The sequence below is a fragment of the Rhinolophus sinicus genome, chromosome 15 (genome assembly GCF_057876585.1).
Source record: "Rhinolophus sinicus isolate RSI-liver-muscle chromosome 15, RSI-T2T, whole genome shotgun sequence".
Taxonomy (NCBI): Eukaryota; Metazoa; Chordata; class Mammalia; order Chiroptera; family Rhinolophidae; genus Rhinolophus; species Rhinolophus sinicus.
This window is the reverse complement of record NC_142515.1, coordinates 46,615,964-46,639,368: the sequence shown is the minus strand read 5'-3', so window position 1 is coordinate 46,639,368 and position 23,405 is coordinate 46,615,964. Positions and strand designations below refer to the sequence as shown.

Below are 23,405 nucleotides of genomic sequence, written 5' to 3'. Positions count from 1 at the left end.
ATTTAGTAGAAAGAATTTGTATAATTCACTGAGAGTCTCACGTGGCAGATACTGTTGGCTGACTACCTAATTTTCCCCTTTGTGAAATTACTAGATTTTATTCATGGGGGCAATGGGAATAAAGTGCAGCTAAAGATGACACTTACCAGCCTTCTTTACAGCTAATATAACATGTGATTAAGTTCTGGCCAATGAGATATAAGCAGAAGATTTTGGGTAAGACCTAAGGCTTCTTAAAAGGAATCTGCCATCAGGACTTCTACCCATTTGTCCTTCCTGCTGCTTGAAATGCAGATGTGATGACTAGACCATCAGCCATCTTGGACCATGAGGGGACTGGGAGAAGTGGCCAAGACTCTGAAGATGGCAGAGCAGAAAGATAGAAGACTGTGTTCTTAATGATTATGGAGCCACCAGGACAGCCCCAGACTGCCTATCTAATTCTTTTATTTGAGAGAAAAATAAACCTTCATGTGTTTAACCCACGGTTAATTTGGGTTTTCTGCATGAAGCTAAACCTAATCCTAACTGACATACCTGATAGCCCCTAGGGAAACAGTCCTTGGGTAAGAGGAGGCCCAACAAAGGAGGCAATTCCCAAGGAGATTGTTTTGGGTTACCTGTTCTCACAACTCCCTTCTCTGAGAACTGCCCCCACACATAGTTCTGATTTGATCCATTTGACCCTCCTTCCCTCCACACATAAATCCTCTGCATTTGACCAGGCTGGACCAGTTGGCATTTGGAATCGAGCTGCTGGGAATGATTTAGTTAGCAATGGAACTTGACACAGACGGTGATGTAGAATGAGACATGCCATGATGGCCCAAATAAGAATTGATGAGTCTTCGAAGAAAGAAGTGTGGAGTGAATATGCAAAGTGGAAACAAGGAGGTTCTCAGGATAGACAGAGAGTGAGCAGCGGGCGGAGGCTGGACTAACCATATGGTCATAGCTCTGAACTTTCCAGTTCTCCTTCTGCATGCAGGGCCTGGCTCTTTTGTTTACCATTCCTGCTTAAATCCCTACAATAACCTTTTCCCCTCTTTTTACTTTAAGTGGGTTCCTATTTCCTGGGACTAGCAGAACTTTGAGGGGACAGAGACATTTCTGGATGTGACTTTCTAAGAAGCATGTTTCGTAACATTTAATTTTGTGTCCTTAATTTGGCCTTGTGTGGGAGTGAGAAGAATATAAAACTAAACAAGATGAATTGCTTGCAATGAACATCTTGTGGTCAGCACTGAGAAACACATGATGGGAGTGCTGATACTGCAGATTTTAATGTTGCTATTTCAAGGTTTATATAATTGTAAACATAATTTTCATCATTTTGATGTGTGGGTGAGACAGAACATGATAGCATCGTGTTCTGTGTTTGCTTTGCTATGGATGAACATTAAACCTTGTAACATGTCTCTGATGGTGGCTCTATAGAGGGTGAGGGGAACAACCACATCAGGCTCCTGAGGTGAGTCTGAAAATCATGGCTTCTTCTTTCAACCCATTATATTTTAGAAAACCTGTGGTTGCTACAGTATACTTAGCCATAGCAAAGAACTATCTAAAACTATTAAATATCTTCTCCATAATGACTACGAAAGCTTAAGTTGAAGCAGAAATGGGAAATATAAAGATGAAATTACAGAGTATAGGGATTATTAGATGCGATAAAGGGCTTTGCAAGAAGAGTGTAGAAATGCTTTACCTGGAGCCCTCTACTGTTAGACAAACGTCTTTTTGAGCTAGTTTAGGTCTAACAGTTCTTGGAGGTAGAATATTAATAGTAAGGATGATAGTGATAGTACACTTATAAAGATGTAAGGGTGTATGGTTTGCAAAGCATTTAATGTGTATTTCCTCATTTTGTAATTCCCCTTTTCAGCTCCATAATTTTTAGGAAGGAAAGACTCAGAGAAGCTCACAGGCACTCTTGGTTATCCATTCTAATTTTTACTTACAGTTTGGGTTTGGCCAGGACTGGAGGGGGCTCTTTGACAGGTGAAGAAGGCTCAGGGATTTTTGTTGCCTGTCCATTGAATCTCTCCAGGAAAGAATCAGGCCTGATCTGGTTGGTGGTCACCATGACACCCTCAGACGACACTTCACTTCCTTTATCATCTTCAGGCAGGTTGAAATGCACACGAAGCCCAATCCTCGAGCTGGACCGGGGCTCATTGTGATTCACCAAAACCCCTTCGAGTTTGGGTTTAGGGGGTGGTTCCACAGAAGGAGGCTCTGGGTTGGGTGGGGAAGGCTGTTGCTCAATAGCAGCCAGGTTGGTGGTGGAGTTGGCTGAGTGAAGAGACCCGTTATTTCTGAGGTATTCATTTCCTGAAAGGACAATAACCTGAGCTGTTAGTTTTACTCAAAGACTGAAACAGGGTTGTTACCACGAATTGGGGCATGTTTCAAACCAGGTAAATGTGCTAATGGGAAAATGCTTGTCAGAAACAGAGAACATAATCTGGAGGCATTAAAGAATGGTGAGAACAAGTGAATTTTACCAAACATTCAAAAAAGAATTAACATTCTTTTCAAACTATTCCAAAAAATTCAAGAGGAGGGGAGGATCCCAAGCTCTTTCTATAAGACCATCATTACTCTGATCTCCAAACCAGACAAAGACTTTACAAAACAAAACAAAACAAAACAGCAAGAAAAAAAGTATGGACTGATATCTCTGATGAACACAGATGCAAAATCCTCAACAAAATATTAGCAACCCAAATTGAGCAGTACATTAAAAAGATCATACACCACAATCAAGTGGGATTTATTCCTTGTATTCAAGGTTGCTTTAATATCTGCAAATCAATTAATGTAATACACCATATAAACAAAGTGAAAAATCATATGATTATATCAATAGATGCAGAAAAAGCATTTGACAAAATCCAGCATCCATTTATGATAAAAACTCGCAGCAAAGTGGGAACAGAGGGAACATATCTCAACATAATAAAGGTGATATATGATAAACCCACAACTAACATCATCCTCAAGTGGTCATAAATGCAATAAGAAATTGAAAATTGGATATTGTTCAAGAACACTTTCCTCAATATTTCAAATTTTCTTTAGGAGTGGCAAGTTAACTTCATGTGAAAAGCAGTAAGTAGGATAATACAAATTCTCCATACTCACATTCAAAGTCATAGTCTAAATTGTTACGGTATTTAAAGAGCCATTACCTCTTACATCTAGCTGTGCAATGCTTGACACTGTGCCGTATTTGTTGCTTGCAGTACATGTGAAGCACCCAGAGTCTTCTGCAAATACCTCAGCAATGACCAAAGTACAAATCTCCTCTAAATGCCAATAAAACAGAATGGTTACTGACTTAATTATGGAATTATGGAATTTACTGATATCAGATGCTAATACTATAAAGGTCAATATAAGAAGCTTGTTATATTGTTTGAAAATAATTCATCAAAACAATTATTTGATTGAATTGACTGACTAGCAGGCTAAATGAGTCAAAGGACATAGAAAAAATAACTCCATGTAGACAGACTATCAACAAGATAATTTTATGATAATATAATATATATTGTGGATTCTCAGATTATCCTCTATTTTTATGTCATCAGTCCAGATGATAAAAATAGAACTGAGAGACAATAAACTTAAAAATCACATAAACACATTAGGAATTAAAGCAAAAGGAGGTTTGTGTGAAATAAAAGGATTAATAAAAACATTTTTAAACCGGGTCTCTCACTATTTCTGTGGGGAACTTCTGCAATGAGATAATTTTAAAGGCAGTCCACAATTTTAAAAAACTGGATAATAAATATTTTGCTTTGACAATAGTAGTTAGCTAACAGAGTAACTTGAAATTCTGGGTGAAAGATGAATGAAATGCATTCTTTCCTTTGTAATACTATGGGGATTCTTATGGATAACTCCATGAACCCCCTTTAAATAACTACAGAAGTGATTCCCAGATAGAACTATATGCTTTTAGCTGAAAATTATTATCGTTAAATAGTCCTTGGCCGCTAATGAAGAGATGTCTGAGACAGTAGCATAAACCTCCAGTTACCACTCAGTAGACTTGACATTAAAAACAAAATTAATAAAAGCATAGTTGTATTAGGAGAAAGTTGGCATCTCAGTGTTTTATGGTAACTGAATTGAATTAGCTGGACAATCTCTAGGGAAACTGGATGGGAGGTCACAGCTGACAGCGTTGAGTACCTGCTTAATAACTACATCCTCCTTCTTATTAATAGAATCCTACTTTGTCCACCCTCCTTGGAGTGGTCATGTGCTTCAAGCCAAGCTCGCCTCTCCCCGCCTCAGGTGGTAAATCATGATCGGTCAGTTGTGCTAACTATGTCCTTGCTAAGTGGTGGCATGTAACACAATTCCAATCAATGAGATGTTAGGGAAGGTCTCCTGGGGCGTTTCTGGGAAAGTTTTCCTTGCTCTTAAAGGGGGAAAAAAGAGTGTTAGTCCCTATTTTTGCCTCTCGATATTGTCATCTGCATGTAGTATCTATAACTGTGGCAACCATTTCGGGTATATGAGTAGTACCGCCTAAGAGGATATACTCTGAAGATGACAGAATGGAAAACGGAACAAAGTCTTGATCTCTGAGATGTGAAATTAACCAGTCTCAAGATTGCCATTTCTAAGGGTGTCTTGCTATGTGAGAAAATATATTTTCTTATTGCTTAAGCCACTGTTAGTTAAGTCTTCTTCACTTGCTCCCCAAGGAATCCTAAATGGTGGAGAGCAAACTTTGGTTTGGATGCCACTCTGTCCTTTTTTCTGAGCCCTTGGCTTTAGGCTTCCTTCTCTATTCCCCTTCACATTCATTCTCTCCTCTTTCAGCAACCTGCTCTCAAAAAATGATACGATAAATTCATTCACACTACACTATACCTGCCTGATAAGATAAAATATTCTGTCTCCAAAGGGTACATGCATTATACAAGGTGGAAGGATGAACTCTCTGGCTGTGAGATTTCAGATCATGGAGCTGGGAAAAGCAGGGCGACTTGTTTTGGGCAAGGACTTCCCTTTTGAGTGACTCCGAAGTTATTTTGTGTATGCGACTGTCTAGTGAAAATACCTACTCTGGATGAAAGTTTCAAAAGCCTGAAGTATTTTCAGAGGGAAAAAATACTTCTCTGCTACAAGCAATGCAAGAATAAGACCACTCTGATCTCTACTGTGTATCCCGAAAGACCTAGAATAGGGCTGTGCAACATGGACGTGCAGTGTCGATTTCTGAAATGCTTTTCCAATCTGTTTTCAGAAGAGAGTTATAATGATGAAATTCCAAACCATCATTCATACCCCTGGGTACAAATACAATCTGATATTTCAGGGTGACCACAAAGAGAACATTCAGGTGTTTATGCTGTGATTTGTGAGTGACTTGTATTTTCTGGAGATGAGAGCTTCACTTACTTGTTACTTCCATGTCGTCTTAGTATCCTCCCAACCAAATCTAATACCATCACAGACATTTTATTGATTCTCCAAATTTCAGAATCTGATGCATAAGCCTTGAGACACATAAGCTGTGGAACTGGAATAGACCTACCATCACGGAAATTGCTCTGCCTAGTTTTGGGAGGTCATGAGTAGGGGCCAAGGAAAGAGGAAAAACATTCCTAAGAAACATTCCTCAATACCAACAACTGACTGCATTCATATTAGGTTTTGAATATGTGTTTCATATTTGCACATGGTTTCTTCCTTCCTTTCTCCTACAGTAATAGCCAGAGTCAGTTTGGAACTTCTTTCTTACACTTTATTTTTCACTTTTTCTTGAAACTAGTGTAATTTCAACATGATTTATTATATATATCAAGTCACTGATCACATACTAATAAAGGTAAAATGATCTTTACCTGGCTCTGCCATGGATCGAGGTTCTAAAGGAAAAAAAAAATAGTCTGAGCATTTATTTCACTGAGAAGCTATATTTTCATCAAAAACTTCCTATAGAATTTCATAATCTCTTACATACTTATGAGTGATTTAATAAGGTTAATCTGTAAATGTTAAGTAAAATGACCTAAGCACCAATGACCTTGATGGGGACAGGATGGTTGTCACAGGAGGACAGCAAGAGAGCAGCTAACTAAATGATGTTGCAGTATCTTGAGACACACCTGGGTTCCACTTGAGACACATAAGCCTTGGGTGAGGAAAAGTTACTGCGTTACCTGGGATTCAGGAACAACTTGGCTTTTATTGGTACCCTTTGAGCCTTACCTGGAAAATAGTTTGTGAAGACTGAGCGATCATGCTTGGCTTTGTGATCTCACATCCTAATTAAATGTAGACTATACCTCCTGCTCTAAGGTTTCTAATAGCAAGAGCCTTTCTCCAGAGCAGGTTCTTTATCTTAAAATTCTTTGGCATTCCTGAAAGTTCTCACATGGTCCTGCATACAGAAGTTCAATTAATGTTTGAACTTAGTTACAATCTTCTATCTTGATAAAACTATTGAAGTGGTTTTTTCTCAGTTTAAATGGTATTCAGAATATATCATTGTTGCTGCTGCTGCTGATAAACTTGATATAGTTTGATTCATATACTGAGCCATGTGCTACTATTTTGTGACAGGCAGAAACAAATTAACAAAAAAAGCAATAAATTTCAATGTATTTTATGACTGAAATGGATCAAGGTGAAAGCACTGAAGGACAAGGAAAAAAGAATTAACCACTGGAATATATACATAATACTTACAATAAAAAAATAAAAATCTAATATTAAAAATGAGCAAAGGATATGAACAAGTAATTTAAAAATAAAGAACTACAAAAACCCAATAAATATGAAAAAAAATGTTCCAGCTCACATCTAATTAGCAAAGTGCAGATGAAAACAAGTGTTCCCATTTTGGGCCTATAAAATTAGTGAAGATTAAAATAAAAAATGTTTAGTCCTCATTGTTAGTGAAGGTATGAGACAAAAGGCATTCCCCCATATTGCTGGTTATAGTAGAATATCGCTAGGATAACATGTGTCCCATTTCAGCTGGGACAGACATGATTTATTTCTGGGGTCTCTATAATTATTAATAGCACCTTCTTTCTCTCCCCAAAGTATCCCAGATTGGATGATCAGTTATGTGATTATCCTAAATTTAGTTCAACCTTTTGGGATGGCATTTTGGCAGTATATATTAAAAGCCTTAAAAAATGTGAATTAACAGCAGCAATTCTAGTACTTGAATTTATTCTATAGATATTCACAAAGATTTTCTCTCTTAACGTGAATTGAAGTGTAGTTTGTAATGGTAAAAATTTGTGAAAAATCTAAATGTTCAACATTAGGAAATTAAATAAATGTGAAATTGATTGTATTGATTTATTTTTAAAAGTAAGAAAAGCCTATATTTATTAACATGGAAAGATGTTCATGAAATGTTGAGTGAAAATATCATTTTACAAACGAGAAAATATGATTTATTTTTATTAAAAAAATATGTATCCATGGAAAAATTTTCAGAGAATATACATCAAAATATTAATGGGGTTTAGTTTGGCAGATTAAAATTACAAGCGATTTTTATTTTATCCTTTTAAAATTGTATTTTAATTGGTTGTTAAAAAGTTAGAAAGATAAATATATACAATACATTTATAAAAATTAATTAGCAGAAAAAATAATTTTAAAGCATTAACTTACTTTTCTGTAAAATTCTAAAATCTGGAGAATCTTCTATCAAGGTCCCTTCTCTATACCACTCAACTTTAGGAGATGGAGCTCCTTTTACTCTGCATTCAAAGACAACCAGCTGACCCTCAGAGGCTGATAAATTTTGTAACATCTATAATGAGAAGAATATTGTTAGAACCAAAAAGTACACATTTTTGAAATCTAGTTCCAGTGCTAAATTTTAGAAAAAGATATCATTGTCTCCATATTTGAAATTTCTCCAAACCTTCTACATCACCAGCAGTTTCAATTCTGTGGATGTACACTGAGTCTATTTTTAAAGATCAGGGATCAGATGATTCTGAGCCCAGAAGAAACATTTTCCTCACTATCGTCTTCCTTTTCCTTTATGTTGCAGTGCCAGACAAGTTTATTACATATCAGGTAAAACAATTTGAGGGGTTCCAAAAATACTAATTTTTGGTAAAGTACTTCTGTTCTTAAATGCCTAAGTGGAGTTTGGTTTCCAGAAATAGTAACAATTTTAAAAATCTGCAGTGGGTATCTGCTAGGTGTATTCAGCATAAGAGTAATGTATCTTTCTACCCAAGAATGGCACTGTACAGTGAGGTGGAAAAATCTCTCTGGCCCAAGTAACTATTTTCCTGGCTTTGCCTTGTTTACATTCTATTGTCCAGAAAATTGACTTTTGTTTTGCTATTTTGTTTTCCTTATGTGTTCTTTCCAGTATAGTCTCAATGATCTGTTGAGGGATATAAACAATGACAATCTTTATAAAAACATAGTCACACGTGGAGTCTTATGTCCTGGTAAAATATCTTGTAATTTTTTAAGGTATCATTAGATGCTTTCCCAATATTTCCATAAAATAAGGTTTACAAAAACCACTTTGAACTGTAAAATATCAGTGTATTCTATAACAGACTCTACGGGACAATGGAACTCACATTTTACTTTCACAACTAGTCTTTCACTCATGATTTGTGAGTTTAATGTCACACATTCATTTGTTTAGTACCTAGGTGCTTCATTTGCTTATGAAATGTTTCTTTGGCATGTGTGTGAGCATATTTTTGTTTTTAATTTTGGTCCAAAGATTATAAACACGGAAAGGTTATGATTAACTTCGTCCACAAGCTCTATTATTAGTACCAAATGCTGCAAGGCTTTCTATTACAGTTTTGGGATCTGCATTTAGGAAATATTGGCTCTTGCTTCAGAGAAGGGGATAGCCAGTAGTTTTTTTGCTTTTGTCATTCTCTCCTATAACTATTTTGTGGTTATTTACAGCTTTTGTCTGAACAATTTATGATATTTTGTAAATGGCTGTATCATATTTATGGCTTTTGTCTAAGGAATACAGGGGTGGGTATAACCACATGGCTTTAGCTATAGTACTAGGAGACTTTTACCTCAGGGGGTGTGTGAGTTAATATTGTGACAGCCAGGGGGCATTATAGTTCAACATTGGTGTTTTGTTTCCTTTTGCGTTTCCAAATTTGTTTGCTGAAGTAATTCAGGTTGGGATTTGCACAGAGTGGTTTCTGAATTAATAAGAAACGATTTGATCAAAACCCTTTTTATTCCTTGTCTACCCAAAACAACATCTTCTAGTGACAAGAGTGGAATGCTGTCAGTAAGCAGGGAACATCAGTCAGTCTCGGGTGCTCCTGGCAAACTGGTGAATGTGGCCTCCACCCTGACATCTGAGCAAATTCTGTGTTAAAATGGCAGCTTTGGGGCTTATTGAATACTTTAATGGCAGTCAGATATCTCCCTGGAATTTTTTATTTATTTATTTGGGTAACTGTGTTTTTCCAGGACCCATCAGCTCCAAGTCAAGCCATTGTTTTCAATCTAATTATGGAGGGCAAAGTTGCCTGGCCCATGTGGGAATCGAACTGGTTACCTTGGTGTTATGAGCACTGCACTCTAACCGACTGAGCCAACTGACCGCCCCTCCCTGGAATTCATATATGTGTATAATGGAGTTCTGTTCCTTCTTGAGTCAAATAAATTAGAAAAACAAGCAAACAAAAAGGTAGTGATGGCAGAAGGAATTGAATAAATAAAATGTGGCACATTTTTAAAACGGATGTAAGCAGAATGAGGTCAGTTTATATGTTCTGGCACGGCTTGCCGTTCAGATATATGAAGCAATTCTCAATCTGCAGAGGTTACACCAAAGCCCTACTTGCAAAAGGACTTCCTTGAGAGCATATGTTGCTCATAATTGAGACCAACACTATGGTTATTATTCACTTGACATTGACAGACAAGACCTGTGTTCTATATGAGAGTTCAGCCAAGATACCTGAGATACTACAGTGTATGCAATGCGCCCGCTAAGTGGTATATGATGGAAGCTCATTCCAGTGTGACACATCACCAGTAGTCAGTAAAGGAGGTGCCAAGGGTCATCTTACAAGCCACTTAGAAAAAGTCATAGCTTGAGGAACGATAATTGTTATTGCTGAAAACTATGCTTTTCTACAAAAGTCTTACGCAAAGGAACTGGCTCCCATTGCTGCACATCAGGGTCCAAACCGGTTACACTATTTGAGCATAGTGTAGACGGTGCCATGTTCAACACAGTAGTAGGTCTCAGGCTGTTACTAGTGGCATCATGTGTACACTGTGTACAAACTTAATCATAATCATCTAGATTTCACTGAAGATGAATAAAACAAATGAAACATTCCCCAGCTGGCAAAGATTAAGTTAGCCTTAACTAGGAATTATGGATCTGGACTAAAGTCACTAAAACCAAGTGTCTACAGCTTCCTGAGGTAAACAGTATCAAAGTGCAAATCTGGCTTGTGTGTCATCATCATACTGATCATTTGGGAAGACATTCTTGGTAGGGTGACTTGACAGCACCAAGCCTTGAGAAACACGTTTTCCATGGCCATTTGGCATTGGATTTTTTTCTCTATTCCTCCTAAGGGCACCCTGAAGCCACAAAATTATAAAACTGTTAGGGTGGTACAAAAGTAATTGAGGTTTTTGCAATTATTTTTAACCTTTTGAACTGCAATTACTTTTGCACCAACCTAATAATAATTCCTTCTTAGCTGAAATGGAAGTTATTCACCACAGAATAGATATTACTATGTGCTTGCTTTGTGCCAAGCACTGTGTCAAGTGCTGAGTTGAAAGGTTACAGTTCCTGTTTACTAGAGCTATACCCACAAATACAATGCAGGAGCATCCTTGGGAAAGGGTATCCTTTTATTGGTTAAAAGATGTCTGCTACAGGGATGGCTGGTTAGCTCAGTTGGTTAGAGTATGGTGCTGATAATACCAAGGTTGTGGGTTCGATCCCCTCATGGGCCACTGTGAGCTGCACCCTCCTTAAAAAAAAAAGGAAAGAAAGATGTCTGCTACAAGGTTTATTGTCATTTCATTCTTTTTTTAGTCCAGTGGATATTTTTGTACTTTGGAAGATGCTGCAAGTGAATGTGTATAATGCTTTAGGATGGAGTTGGATCAGAGCAGTTTTGTTTGTTGTTGTTTTTTTATTTGGGGAATATTGGGGAACAGTGTGTTTCTCCAGGGCCCATCAGCTCCAAGCCGTTGTCCTTCAATCTAGTTGTGGAGGGCACAGCTCAGATCCAAGTACAGTCGCTGTTTTCATTCTTTAGTTGCAGGGGGCGCAGCCCACCATCCCATGTGGGAATTGAACCGGCAACTTGTGGAGAGCTCGTGCTCTAACCAACTGAGCCATCCGGCCGTCCCCAGAGCAATTTTTACAGATAAAGAAATGTTTAGGGGCTGGCCTCGTGGCTCAGGCGGTTGGAGCTTCGTGCTCCTAACTCTGAAGGCTGCCAGTTTGATTCCAACATGGGCTAGTGCGCTCTCAACCACAAGGTTGCCAGTTCAACTCCTCTGAATCCCACAAGGGATGGTGAGCTCTGCCCCCTGCAACTAAGATTGAACACGACACCTTGAGCTGAGCTGCCGCTGAGCTCCCAGATGGCTCAGTTGGTTGGAGCACGGGCTCTCAACCACAAGGTTGCCTGTTCGACTCCCACAAGGGATGGTGGGCTGCACCCCCTGCAACTAGCAACGGCAACTGGACCTGGAGCTAAGCTGTGCCCTCCACAACTAAGATTGAAAGAACAACAACTTGACTTGGAAAAAAGGCCTGGAAGTACACACTGTTCCCCAATAGCTGTTCCCCTTCTTCCCCAATAAAATCTTTAAAAAAAAAAAAGTTTAATTGAAGACCTTTTTCCTCCTTGGTTGTTGCGCGTACCCAGTACAATAACTGAGTCAGAAAAGTCTCTAGAATTGTTGGGTTGGGGAGAGGGGCTCATGTAATCTTCAGAAATCTGGATCCAGCCACAGGTCCAGTTATTTCAAGGTTTCCTGCCTCTGATATTATATAATGAAGAACTCTTCTTCAAATTCTCACTTCCCCTGCCCCCTTGCAGTCTTCAAATTACTGCTGAAGCAGCTGGAGCCAGGGCTGCTGCAGCCTTGAAAGCCCGCCAGAGCAGCTGCTGTTGGAGTGGGAGCAGTGATAGGAGTACGATTCTAATTTGATCATCTATTTCCCTTTGCAATCCAGAAATGCGAGTGCTGTTTTTTTAATCCCATAAACTGAGTGAAAGTGTTTTTAATACTGTGTAGAGGATGGAGGATAGTCTATCTCCATAAAATATTTTAAAACATAGGTAGCACCTATGAACAGAGCAGTAAACTAACAGGTGGAACCCCAGTCTTCTCTCAGACTCTACCACTGTTTTTCTGGGCAACCCTGCTTTTCATTTTAACTTTCCTTAAAAAAGAAGATAATACCAGTACTTCCCTATCGCCAAAGGAGTCACAAGGAGTTAAGTAAAACTCTGCTGTCTAATCATTGCTTTTTAAAAATTGGCTTCTTGCCATTACTATATTTGCAAATAAGCACTTTGTTGGTCAGTGCAGAGAGTGAGTCATGGGGGTTGAAAGGCCAGAAGTTCCTAAAGAAGCAAATAGAACAGGAATAACCTGAACAAACTTATGCAAATCATCAGTGATCGCGGCTCATGCCACGTGATTACCATCACCCGTGGCTGTGACTCAGAAATTTTCTAATGACACCGGCAGTGACTATGACCTCAATCCTGCCCTCACTGATGGAAATTAACGCAAGCACACGGCTGCTGATTAAGTCCCTCTGGAATCTGAGCCACAGCCTATCCTAGTGCCTTATGTCTGGACAATCCTGATCCCATTTATGGAGGCAAAAGCACACATCCTGAGGGCTGAGAAATCCTCAGCAGAGTTTGGGTCTCTGTACTAAGGACCGTTTTCCCACCATGGATAAAATGCATTGGGAGATTTATCTAACAAACAATATATACTAATGATTAACTCATTTCCCCGTTTTTATTTATCAAAGGCATATATCTATCTGCCAATCAGAGCATCTAATTAGAAGGAGGTAATCAGAGTCAACACATAAAAGCAGCTAAACCTGTTTCTGTAACTAGTCCATGAAAATTAAATGTAAAGAATACGTGTTAAAGTCCTGTTGGACTTTTTGGAGTAATAAAAATGGCTTTGGACCTATTACCTTTATGGCCTTCTATCTTGATATTAGAGATAGCTTTCTAGGTGCTTGGGAGAGACGGAAAAGCAAACAGCTTTATTATGCTAAATGTTATACCAGAGATATATACCAGGTAATCCAAATGCAGGGAAGACAGAATCTAGGAAGTTTGAAAGTGAGTGGAGGGAGAAAAGGATGCCTCTCTGGTGTCTGGCTGAGTGGATGGTGGTGAGGAAGAGAAGAGAGGAGGAGACCAGTTGGGACTAGGTATAAGTTATTCTGTGGGTTATTTGCCTTTGAAGAGTCAGCACTGTCTCTAGGATGTGACAAATGGGCACGACAAATTAAAGTGTCCTGATTTCTGGGTCACTGAAGCCCTGTTTTAAGGCTGAGTGACTTAGCAGTGAAATAAGAGGCAATTACAAGTAGCTGTATCAGCTATATCTCACACCACTCACACACACAAACTCTCTCTCTCTCTCTCTCTCTCTCTCCCCCCCCCCCCCATAACTCTTCATCAGTCTTGTGTTTGCCAAGTCGCAGCATGTTGTTTTCCTACTTAAAGTCTTCGAAAATGCAAAGCTGAAATTCCAAAAGCAAGTTATAAGAAATGAACCTGAAAAATTGAGAGGCATCTTGTTTCACATGAGACTGTTTACCCAACTGGTATGGATATAGATGTGGATAAATATGTCTCACTGTAGACTCTGATTGCCTTTGGAAAACCATCTTGGATGAGCTGATATGATGGAACTCCCCTAAAATTGATGTTATCTCTGGAAGTTGTAGATTTAACTATTTCGTTAAGATCACTGCTCATTGGAAAAAATACCATGTTTACCATTTTGCTGTAAACCATGATTTCTCAGCCTCAGGACTCTGACAGTTTGGGCTGGGTAATTCTTCGTTGTGGGAGGCTGTCATCCTATGCATTACAGGATGTTTAGTAGCATCTCTGGATGCCCACAACACAACCTCCCAGTTGTGACAGTGCAAAAAGTCTCCAGACATTGCCACATGTCCCTTGGGAGGCAAAATTAACCCTGACTGAAAACCACTGCTCTAAATTAAAGCATACTATTGAGAGGATATAATCTCTTTCGGCCTAAATTTGGTGTTCATACAAATAATAAACTATAAATCCAGGCATAGATTCCATCTGTGTGATCTTCATAATACCAAAAAAATCCAATGTGACTCAATTTTTTTACCTTTTAATTTTTTTGCCTTGGGTAACATATGAATAAAGTCTATGTTATATAAGGGAAAGAACAATAGACTGAGAAGTATGGGGACAACTTGTTTCTAGTCTTGATTCTACCACTAACTAGTTCCATGAGGTTGGATAAACTGCTTAATCTCTCTGGCCCTTCCTTGTTTTTTTCACTTGTAAACAACAGTGCTTAAGTGAATTTTCCCGTTCAAAATACAAAGACTATGAGACTCAGAATTAATGCCACCACAACAGTTGATACCATGAAATAGAAAAATAGGACTCTTTGTCGTAAAGTGAAGCTTTACGTTAAGCCTCCTAACAACATTTAACTCCACCTCCTTGAGCACAAAAGACATTCTTTTGGTGCAACCCAATTCTTTTGAAAGTCCAGAGAAACTTTCGGAGTATCAACTGGCTAGAAACCTATTACCTGACCCCCAGGTGCGGGTATTGTGTTTAAAAGCAACAGAATGGCTGTAGACATCAATGTGGTGAGCAGGGAAGACATAGATCTCATTACACAAACTGTTATTAGAAATCTGGTACTTCAAGTGACACAGTAACAACTACCAAAAAAAACCCCAAACACTATACTGTACTTACAAGAGACCAAAATCTTGGATCCTACAACTTTGGTTATGGTGTTGGGTTTAAAGCCATGACAGAAAGAAGTAATATTTTGATTACCTTTGTAAACACAGGAGCTGCAATGATAGGTTTTCCATCTAACCCTTGCAAATAATTGGTAGGGCTCTGACACTGTTAGAAGAGAACCAACAATAGATTTATTGTCACTAGGATTATTAGATAAATAGATGATAGATAGATATAACAAATCTACAGAATTTGATGTATGAAATTAATCTAAAACCAAAAGACTGACATTTTCTAAGTGTATGAATCACAGACTTCAAATTTTATACTAAATTGATTGTATTTCTTTCCAGGTCATGGTGGCTGTAAATAGATGCCACCCATCCCCATCCCCTCACATATAGAGCTATGTAATTAGCCCTAACCACCCTAAAGAGGTTTCATAGAACTCCTGAGGCTCTACAGATTACAGTTTGAAAACTGCTGGATTAGAACGAAAATGTGACCCCTCTGCATTATCAAATGGGTTAGATGAGTAACTTTAAATTTTAAAAAATGGTTTTAGATCAACAAATATATCAATCACACATTAGAAATGTTTACATTAGTATGATTTTATATTTTTAAAAGTATATGCCACACATATATATTCATATATATGCATAGAAAATACCAGGCACTATCTGCTAGAATCTATTAAAAAAAGGTACCTCTGAGGTGTGGGGCACAGGAGCAGAACCCTGACTAAAGTTTTTACTTAATATGCTTCTGTATTTTTTTAATGTTTTTACAATAAGCATGTATTCATGTCATCACGATCATCATCAACTTGAAAGATGAGAGCCCTTAATGTTTTCTAAAGAATAATTTCATGGTTGCTCTATCTTAGAAAGCAGAATTCTTTGCAGCTCCATGAAATGGAGTTTCATGATCTGCAGTGTCCTGGGCCAGTGTGAGAACTGGCAGCTCATTGTATATGTAATCAGTGCCCTTCCTAAAGCTGCACCATCAGAGACTAACTTGTGAAGAGTTTCTTTTCTTATGAAACTTGCTTATGAAGCTAGAGAATATGTTCCCGAAGCAACAGGAACCACTGAAATACAAAGTGACTATCATGATCACGGAAGTGTATTGTGCAAGATCGTTAGGAAGGTGCAGCAGAGATGAACGCGATCACGCCATCCAAGATGGCCCCGGTCACAGGGCCTGCCTGTACAGTCCATGACACTTGTGTTTCACTTAGACTCTTGGTTTTCTTTTTTAATTACAGTGACATTCAATGTTATTTTATATCAGTTTCAGGTGTACAGCATAGTGATTAGACATTTCTATAATTTATGAAGTGATGCCCCCCCAATTAGTGTAGTACCCACCTGGCACTATACGTGTACATAGTTATGACAATATTATTGACTATATTCCCTATGCTGTATTTCACATCCCATGACTATTTTGCAACTACCAATTTGTACTTCTTAATCCTTTCACTTTTCTCACCCTGCCCCCAACCCCTCTCTCACCTGGCAACCATCAGTTTGTTCTCTGTATCTATGAGTCTATTTCTGTTTTGTTTGTTTATTTTGTTCTTTAGATTCCACGTATAAGTGAGGTATTATGGTATTTGTGTTTCTCTGTCTGACTTATTTCGCTTAGCCTAATACCATCTAGGTCCATCCATGTTGTCACAAATGGTCAGATTTCATTCTTTTTTATTGCTGAGTAATACTCCACTATATACTATATGTACCACATCTTCTTTATTCAATCATCTATTGTTTTACATCACTTAGACTCTTGTACCTGATGAATGGTTGACACACTAGGCTGGGCCAGCACATGCTGAGCTTGGGGCACTGCTGAAGGAATGGCTGCAGAAGTAGTGGGAAGAGATGACACGGCATTTGACTTCTGGATTCTGAGAAATGATTAACATATAGATTATAAAACAGACTGATCATTGTGAAAATTCTTTCAGCAAAGTTAGTAATGTTATCCCTGCTTACAGTTAGATGCAATAAAAATCTTCGATCAACAATATTCCACAAATGTTTACTGAGAGCTTCTTTGTCACACACTTTGTTAAATGTAAGCAGGAAGATGATAAGACTGCATTCCTGTCCTTGAGTTAGTTGCTTTTAGCAGAGCCGAGGACTTTAGCATATTCACAACTGAAATTAAAGACAAATGCTATAAGAGAGCATGTGCAGTAGATAATTTTTTGAGGTTCGTTTTATTGTTGCCTTCTGTATTTTCCCTCCCCCTCTCATTTCAAGTAAGAGGCCAGGCTTTGTAAATCTTTGCTTCTGGGATTTTGGCATGGCAGAAAGCAGAAATAGCCTGAGTCAATGAGTTATTCAAGTTTACACAGATTAAAGAAATTATTTGAAGGGCAAGAAAGGCAGGAAATATTCTTGAAAAGGCTGTACAAGGGAAATTATTTTAGTTTTGTTGTGGAGAAGAGAGATAATCTGACAAGAGTAAGAACCATGGTCCAGAAGGGATGGCAACCCCTTTAGTTACATGGTCCCACTATTGCTAAAGGTATCAGTACCCAAGCATGTCAGGAAGCAACAAAGCACTGGACTTAAAGGGATCTTGAGGTCTGTGACGTGGGCTTTTCTCCCATAATCTATGGAGATAGATGACCGATGACAGAATGGGCTTCTCTTTTGTTTAGATGTCACCTCTGTCTGCCTTAGCTTTCTCATCTCAAAAATGGGAAATGGTAATTTTTCGCTCATAGGATTTTTGTGAGGGTTAAATAAGGTAATTCATATAAAATGCTTAAAGCAGTGTTTAATATCAAACACTATGTGTATCTATATATCCCAGGAATCTTTGCACAACTGTGGAAGGGGAATAAAGACACCTGATAATAACTGACTGAATTTTTTTCCAGCCAGACAAGATGGGGGGGGGTCTCAGAAACAGAATTATGTAGTATTACAGAGGCTATCAGTGGCCCTGAAGTATGGCTACTCCAAGTAAAGACTGCATTTCCCAACCTTCATTGAAGATCAGTGTGGTCACATGACTTTCTGGTCATGAGATATGTGGGATAGTGATGTAAGAGAGATGACCTTAAAAGTGGGGCAGGGCATGCCCTTTATTTCTTCCAGTTTTAGACTGAGGAAATTAGGCCACACCTTAGAATGAGATGAAGCATAAAACTAGAAGCAGACTGGAACCCAGTGGAATGTGGAGCGAGTTTGCCATCCAAATTCATGTTTTTATGTAAATGAGAAATAAATATCTGTCTTATTTAAGTCATTGTTATTTTGGGTCTCTATTACACAAAACTGAAGCTAAATCCTAACTACTATAAGTAGATTTAAAGAAAATAGGCAAATGAGATATTTCTTATTTAAGTGTGTATATTAAAATTTATACCCATTAGGCTTGTAACCTGTGTTATGAGAGCCTTGAGGAAGGAGTGATAAATGTGCAATGGAGGGTGAGTTTATTATAGAACTTGACTGGGTTTTGAAGGATAAATAGGAGTTTGGCAGGCAGAGAAAGAGCTAGGGCATTTCTAGCAAAGTGAACAGCTTGAACAAAGGGGTTAAATGAACCATACATTGTTTGAGTGAGATGGCAGCAGTGTAGAGAGCCTGAAGTGGGGGAGTGGAAGAGGGGCCAGGAAAGCCTGGTCGATACTCTACTGAATAAGGCTTTGTATGCTATGTCAAGATTTTTTTTAAATGTTGTTGTTCATTTTGTGTTTGATTTTTATTTTAATAAAGATAATAAATTTTTTAAGTCAGGAAAATGATAGGATCAGAATGGTCTTTAAGAGAATAACTAGTTGTATAAAAAAAAGGAAAAGCCTGGAGCATTTTCCGGTAAGGAGGTGACTGGCATAAAGAGGCAGGAAAGAAGGAGGAACTGAAGCGAGGTCATGAGAATGATAAGGCAGAGATTTAAAGGGAGAAATCATTTACTCTGGTTATGAATTTTCATATCTGCACAAAAGCTAAAAGTAAATTATCATCCCAAAGTAGACATACACAAAGGATTTTGAAGAAAACACGTGATTTCTGTCCTTAAGGAGTAATTACCCTCTGTAGGGGAGGACACAATACACAGACACGGTTCACAATTCTTTAACCAGTTTTCCAAATATTGCCGCTTGTTTTGGGTAGTCTCTAGGAATGGCTAGTGTGTTTCCAGTTCCCATGATTTCTGTCCACAGGCTCCTCTGCTTGAAACACCCTTGGGTGGTGTCCATCTACTGTTCTTTTAAGATTCAGCTCAAGGTCACCAACTCTGCAATGCCTTTCCTTATCTCTCTTTCCCTCCCCAACCAATAAAGAGTTCTTTGTGTCAAGTCCTTTACACTCTACACATAATTATATCATAGTCTGTTACATTTTATTACTCTTACTGTCTATATGCTTGGTTTACTTCTCTTGCTATATATTTGCTGTGTATTTACCTCTACTACACTGTGAATCTTGGGAAAGCAGGAAGCATCTGATTTTTCTTAGTACCCACTGCATCTAGTGAAATGTCTGGTGTACAGTAGGTGCTTAGTCAATGGTTGTGGAAAGTAATGAATAGATGGATATAATTTTGTTCAATACTTAGTACAATTGTTTAGCAAAAAGATTATGACTTGCCCAGATCACTCATATAGGTATGTATGCGTGTGTGTGTGTGTGTGTGTATAAAATTTAGGACCACCAGGTTTTGTGTTCTTGTTCTTGAGTACTGTTATTTAGTCAGAAAACATGAAACTTTTTGTAACACTGGGCTGTTTTCTACTCTGTAGATATAAGTAAGGTGATATTTCATAGGGGGGTACCTCATATTTTAAATATGGAATAATAAAATTAATCTGCTAGGCAGGACTTAAGTAAGCAAAGGAAGTAGAGCTTTCTCCAACTACCCAAACTTTTTTTTTTTTTTTTTTTGAGGTCACACCCTGGAGCCACGCTCTTCAAGTTCTAACCAATTAACAACTTTCTCAGAATCTGAGGATGCTAAGGCTATCAGATAGAAAATTAGAATTACCTATTCATCTCTTCCTTAGGGTCCCCTTCTGAATCAGAAGAAGAAACCCCTGGAAAAAAATAAAAACAAGACATGAAAATTTTAAGACAACAATTTCTTAAACTGGTTCCTAAGCATTTGAAGACCTATGGAATTTAAGACCTAAAAATGAACTCAGTGATTCCCTACACTACCACCCACTTTTACAGATGAGGAAGTAGACCCTAAGTTGTTGAAAGACATGCTCAAGGTCACATAGCTAGTTAGTAATAGAGTTCAAATTCACTGGTCCAAATTTCAAGTGTTCTTGTATATAAAACACCTGCTGATGCCTTTGAACTAACAGTGATGTCTTCGTAGACATTCTGTGGGATCCACAAATCCTCTTGCTCTTGGCCTACACAGATTCAATAAAAGAAGGGATTACATCGGATTCCAAACATTGTAAGTGTAGGTGGATACTCTTCCGTCCAGTCCTAATATTAACAAGCCACACTTCATCTTAGGAGTGGGAGTGTTTGAAGCTCTGTTGCCACAAATTTTAAAAATCAGCGATCCAATCTCAGCACTGTTAGCAGAGCTTTGATCCGGATTTACTTCTCAAGACAGTGAATTCCAGGAAGATAAAACAGAGCTAAATTTGGAGGTATTTATTATACTCCAAAAATTTGAGGATGAAAGCATATGACACATGTCTATTCATACATTATTCATTATTATTATTATTATTCATGCAGCTATTCTATAAATGTTTATCAAATACCCACTATGTACTTGGTACTATATTGGAGACATGAAGAATGAGGCAGTATCAGACTTACAAATCTAGTTAGTAAAAGGGCATTTATACCATAATAATACAATATTTAAGTACTGAAACCAAGGCATACATAAGGTAAAAGTGATTATTGTTGATAAAAGTGCTGAAGAATGATTCCCAGAAAAAAAACAGGGCATGAGATAAATAGAAACAAAAACTTATCATAGATATATAAAGAACATAAATTGATTTATTCTCTAAAATTAGTCATAAATTTGGTGCTGATGGAAATGCCTTTCCAAGGCTCCCAATGGTCTCCCTTCTTCTACCCTTGAACCCCTGTGGTATATTCTCACCCAGGAGCCAGAGTGATCGTGTTAAAAACTAAGTCAGATCACGTCACATCTCTGCTCCGAATCCTCCATAGGTTTCCATCTCCCTCAGAGTAAAAGCCAAAGTCCTTGCAATAATCTATAAGGACCTTGTAGTGACCCATAAGGACCTGCATGATCTGCTCACCTGCCTCTTCCCACCTTGAGCCCATTTTGAACTTCTGACCTCATCTGATCTTTCTTCCTTGTTCACTCCACCCTGGCCACATTGGCTCATCTCTGTATCTTAATTAACACAGACACACTCCCACCTCAGGGCCACTGCACTTGCCAATTTCTCTGCCTGGAGTGCTTTTTCCTTGAACATACTTGTGGCTCACCGCTATACATCCTCCAGGTCTTCACTTACATGTCACTTAGTGAGGTCTTCCCTGATCACCCTAACTGGAAGAGCAGCCTGCACATGCTCTTGCGCGTGTGCACACGCGCACACACACACACACACACACACACACACACACACACACACTCTTACCCCTTTTTCTTGCTATTTCTTCCATAGTGTTTATATATACGGTGAGATAAGAGGAAAAAATATGTATACTGGTCACTGCCCCTAGTTCCAGGCACAGAGCCCCTAAAACCGTTATATTAATAATTTCCTAAGTTACGAACACTTAGGAGTATCTCGTTCTCATTTAGGTTTCACCCCATCCCTGACACAGGGCTCCTAAAACTCTTGTAAATTCCTAAGTGATAAGAGCACTAGAAGCATCTTTTGTTCTAATGAGGTGACTCCGGTGGGCTCTTCTATGGTTTCTGGATGGGGTTGGTCACCAGAAAGACAAAGTCATGATTAGAAGCTTGGAATTTTCAGCCCCAATCCCTATTTCCCCAGAGAGGGAAAAGGGACAAGAAATAGAGTTAATAATTGATCATGCTTACGTGAGGAACTTAAAATCCCAACAGTGGGGGGGTTTAGAGAGCATCCATGTTGCTGAACTCCTCCACATCGGGGAGATGACACATCCCACCTCCACAGGGACAGAGCTCCTGTTCTCAGGACCGCCCAAGACCTCGCCCTATGTATCTCTTCATCTAGTTCATCTGTATCCTTTATCGTATCCTTTAATAAACTGGTAAATGTAAGTGTTTCCCTGAATTGTGAGCTACTGTAGCAAATTAATTAAATCTGAGGAGGGGGTCATGAGAACCTCTGATTTGTAGGCAAGTCAGACAGAAATTATGGGTAACCTGGGGACCTACACTTGTAATTGGCATCTGAGGTGGGGTAGGAGCAATCTCCTAGGACTGAGCCCTTTCCCTATTGGATTTGCCACTATCTCCAGGTAAATGGTGTCAGAATTGAGTTAAATTGTAGGACATCCAACCGGTGTCATTGAGAATTGCTTGTTGGTGTGGGAAACCCCCACCCCCAACGCACACATGTTGGAATTGGTGATCAGAATCATTTCATATAGCTATCATATTTTAATTAATTAGTTAATCAATCTCATTTATTTTCTATTACAAAGTAAATTCCATCTGACCATGAACATAGTGATTTTTGTCTATTTGATTCACTGCCTTTACCTTCACTGCTTAGAAGAGTGTGTGGTAGAATAGGCCCTCAGTGAATATTTATTTATTATAATATATGTCTTATGAGTAAGTGCCATTGTTCATGAGCATTTACCTTCTATATAAATCTCAGCAGAAGTTGAATCTGTTCCATAGATATTAGAAGCAAAGCAGGAATAGCGTCCTGTGTCCTCTTCAAAAGCTTCAGCAATGGTCAGTGAGTGCAGATTTCCTGCCTGGACAATATGAATGTCTGGGGAATTTTCAAGCTCCTTGCCTTCACAGTACCACCTGCAAGAAAGGGAATATGGGACATGACTGAAATGTGAGAATTAATAACATAGACGGCTCCAGATGTTCCCTAAGAAGAAAACTGACAAACCTAAAGTCAGAAAATTAAACAATCCACTGTTAAGGTATACTTTGATTGTAACAATGAGAAGAGCTGGCAGTATTCAAATCACAATGACACTTTACTCAGGAAATTAGAAAATGACTTCTATTAACAATGATACAATTGAGGGGCAGCCTGTTGGCTCAGTTGGTTAGAGTGCGGTGCTCTTAACAAGGTTGCCAGTTCGATCCCCACATGGGCCACTGTGAGCTGCACCCTCCACAACTATATTGAAGCAACTACTTGACTTGGAGCTGGTGGGTCCTGGAAAAACTTATTGAAACAAATAAAAAAGTTTAAAAAAAAATTATACAATTGAGAAAAGATGAATGAGAAAGCAA

The 23,405-nt window shown here is 38.5% G+C and overlaps 1 protein-coding gene and 1 long non-coding RNA gene across 3 annotated transcripts in view; one reads left to right on the top strand and one right to left on the bottom strand.

Annotated features, from left to right (window-relative positions):
• Positions 1 to 23,405, top strand: part of LOC141572938 (uncharacterized) — an 83,702-nt gene that overhangs the window by 12,974 nt on the left and 47,323 nt on the right. The gene's annotated exons all lie outside the window — the stretch shown is intronic.
• Positions 1 to 23,405, bottom strand: part of MYPN (myopalladin) — a 92,913-nt gene that overhangs the window by 35,358 nt on the left and 34,150 nt on the right. Inside the window, exons 3-10 of one of the 2 annotated variants that reach the window (XM_019731758.3) lie at positions 22,786 to 22,961; positions 20,019 to 20,067; positions 16,806 to 16,920; positions 15,099 to 15,170; positions 7,666 to 7,807; positions 5,874 to 5,897; positions 3,195 to 3,311; positions 1,962 to 2,334 (exon numbers count right to left, since the gene is read on the bottom strand). In XM_019731758.3, coding sequence (XP_019587317.3) covers positions 1,962 to 2,334; positions 3,195 to 3,311; positions 5,874 to 5,897; positions 7,666 to 7,807; positions 15,099 to 15,170; positions 16,806 to 16,920; positions 20,019 to 20,067; positions 22,786 to 22,961 — 1,068 coding nt within the window. The remainder of the gene's footprint in view (positions 1 to 1,961; positions 2,335 to 3,194; positions 3,312 to 5,873; positions 5,898 to 7,665; positions 7,808 to 15,098; positions 15,171 to 16,805; positions 16,921 to 20,018; positions 20,068 to 22,785; positions 22,962 to 23,405) is intronic. The other variant, XM_074339509.2, reaches the window with a different exon arrangement.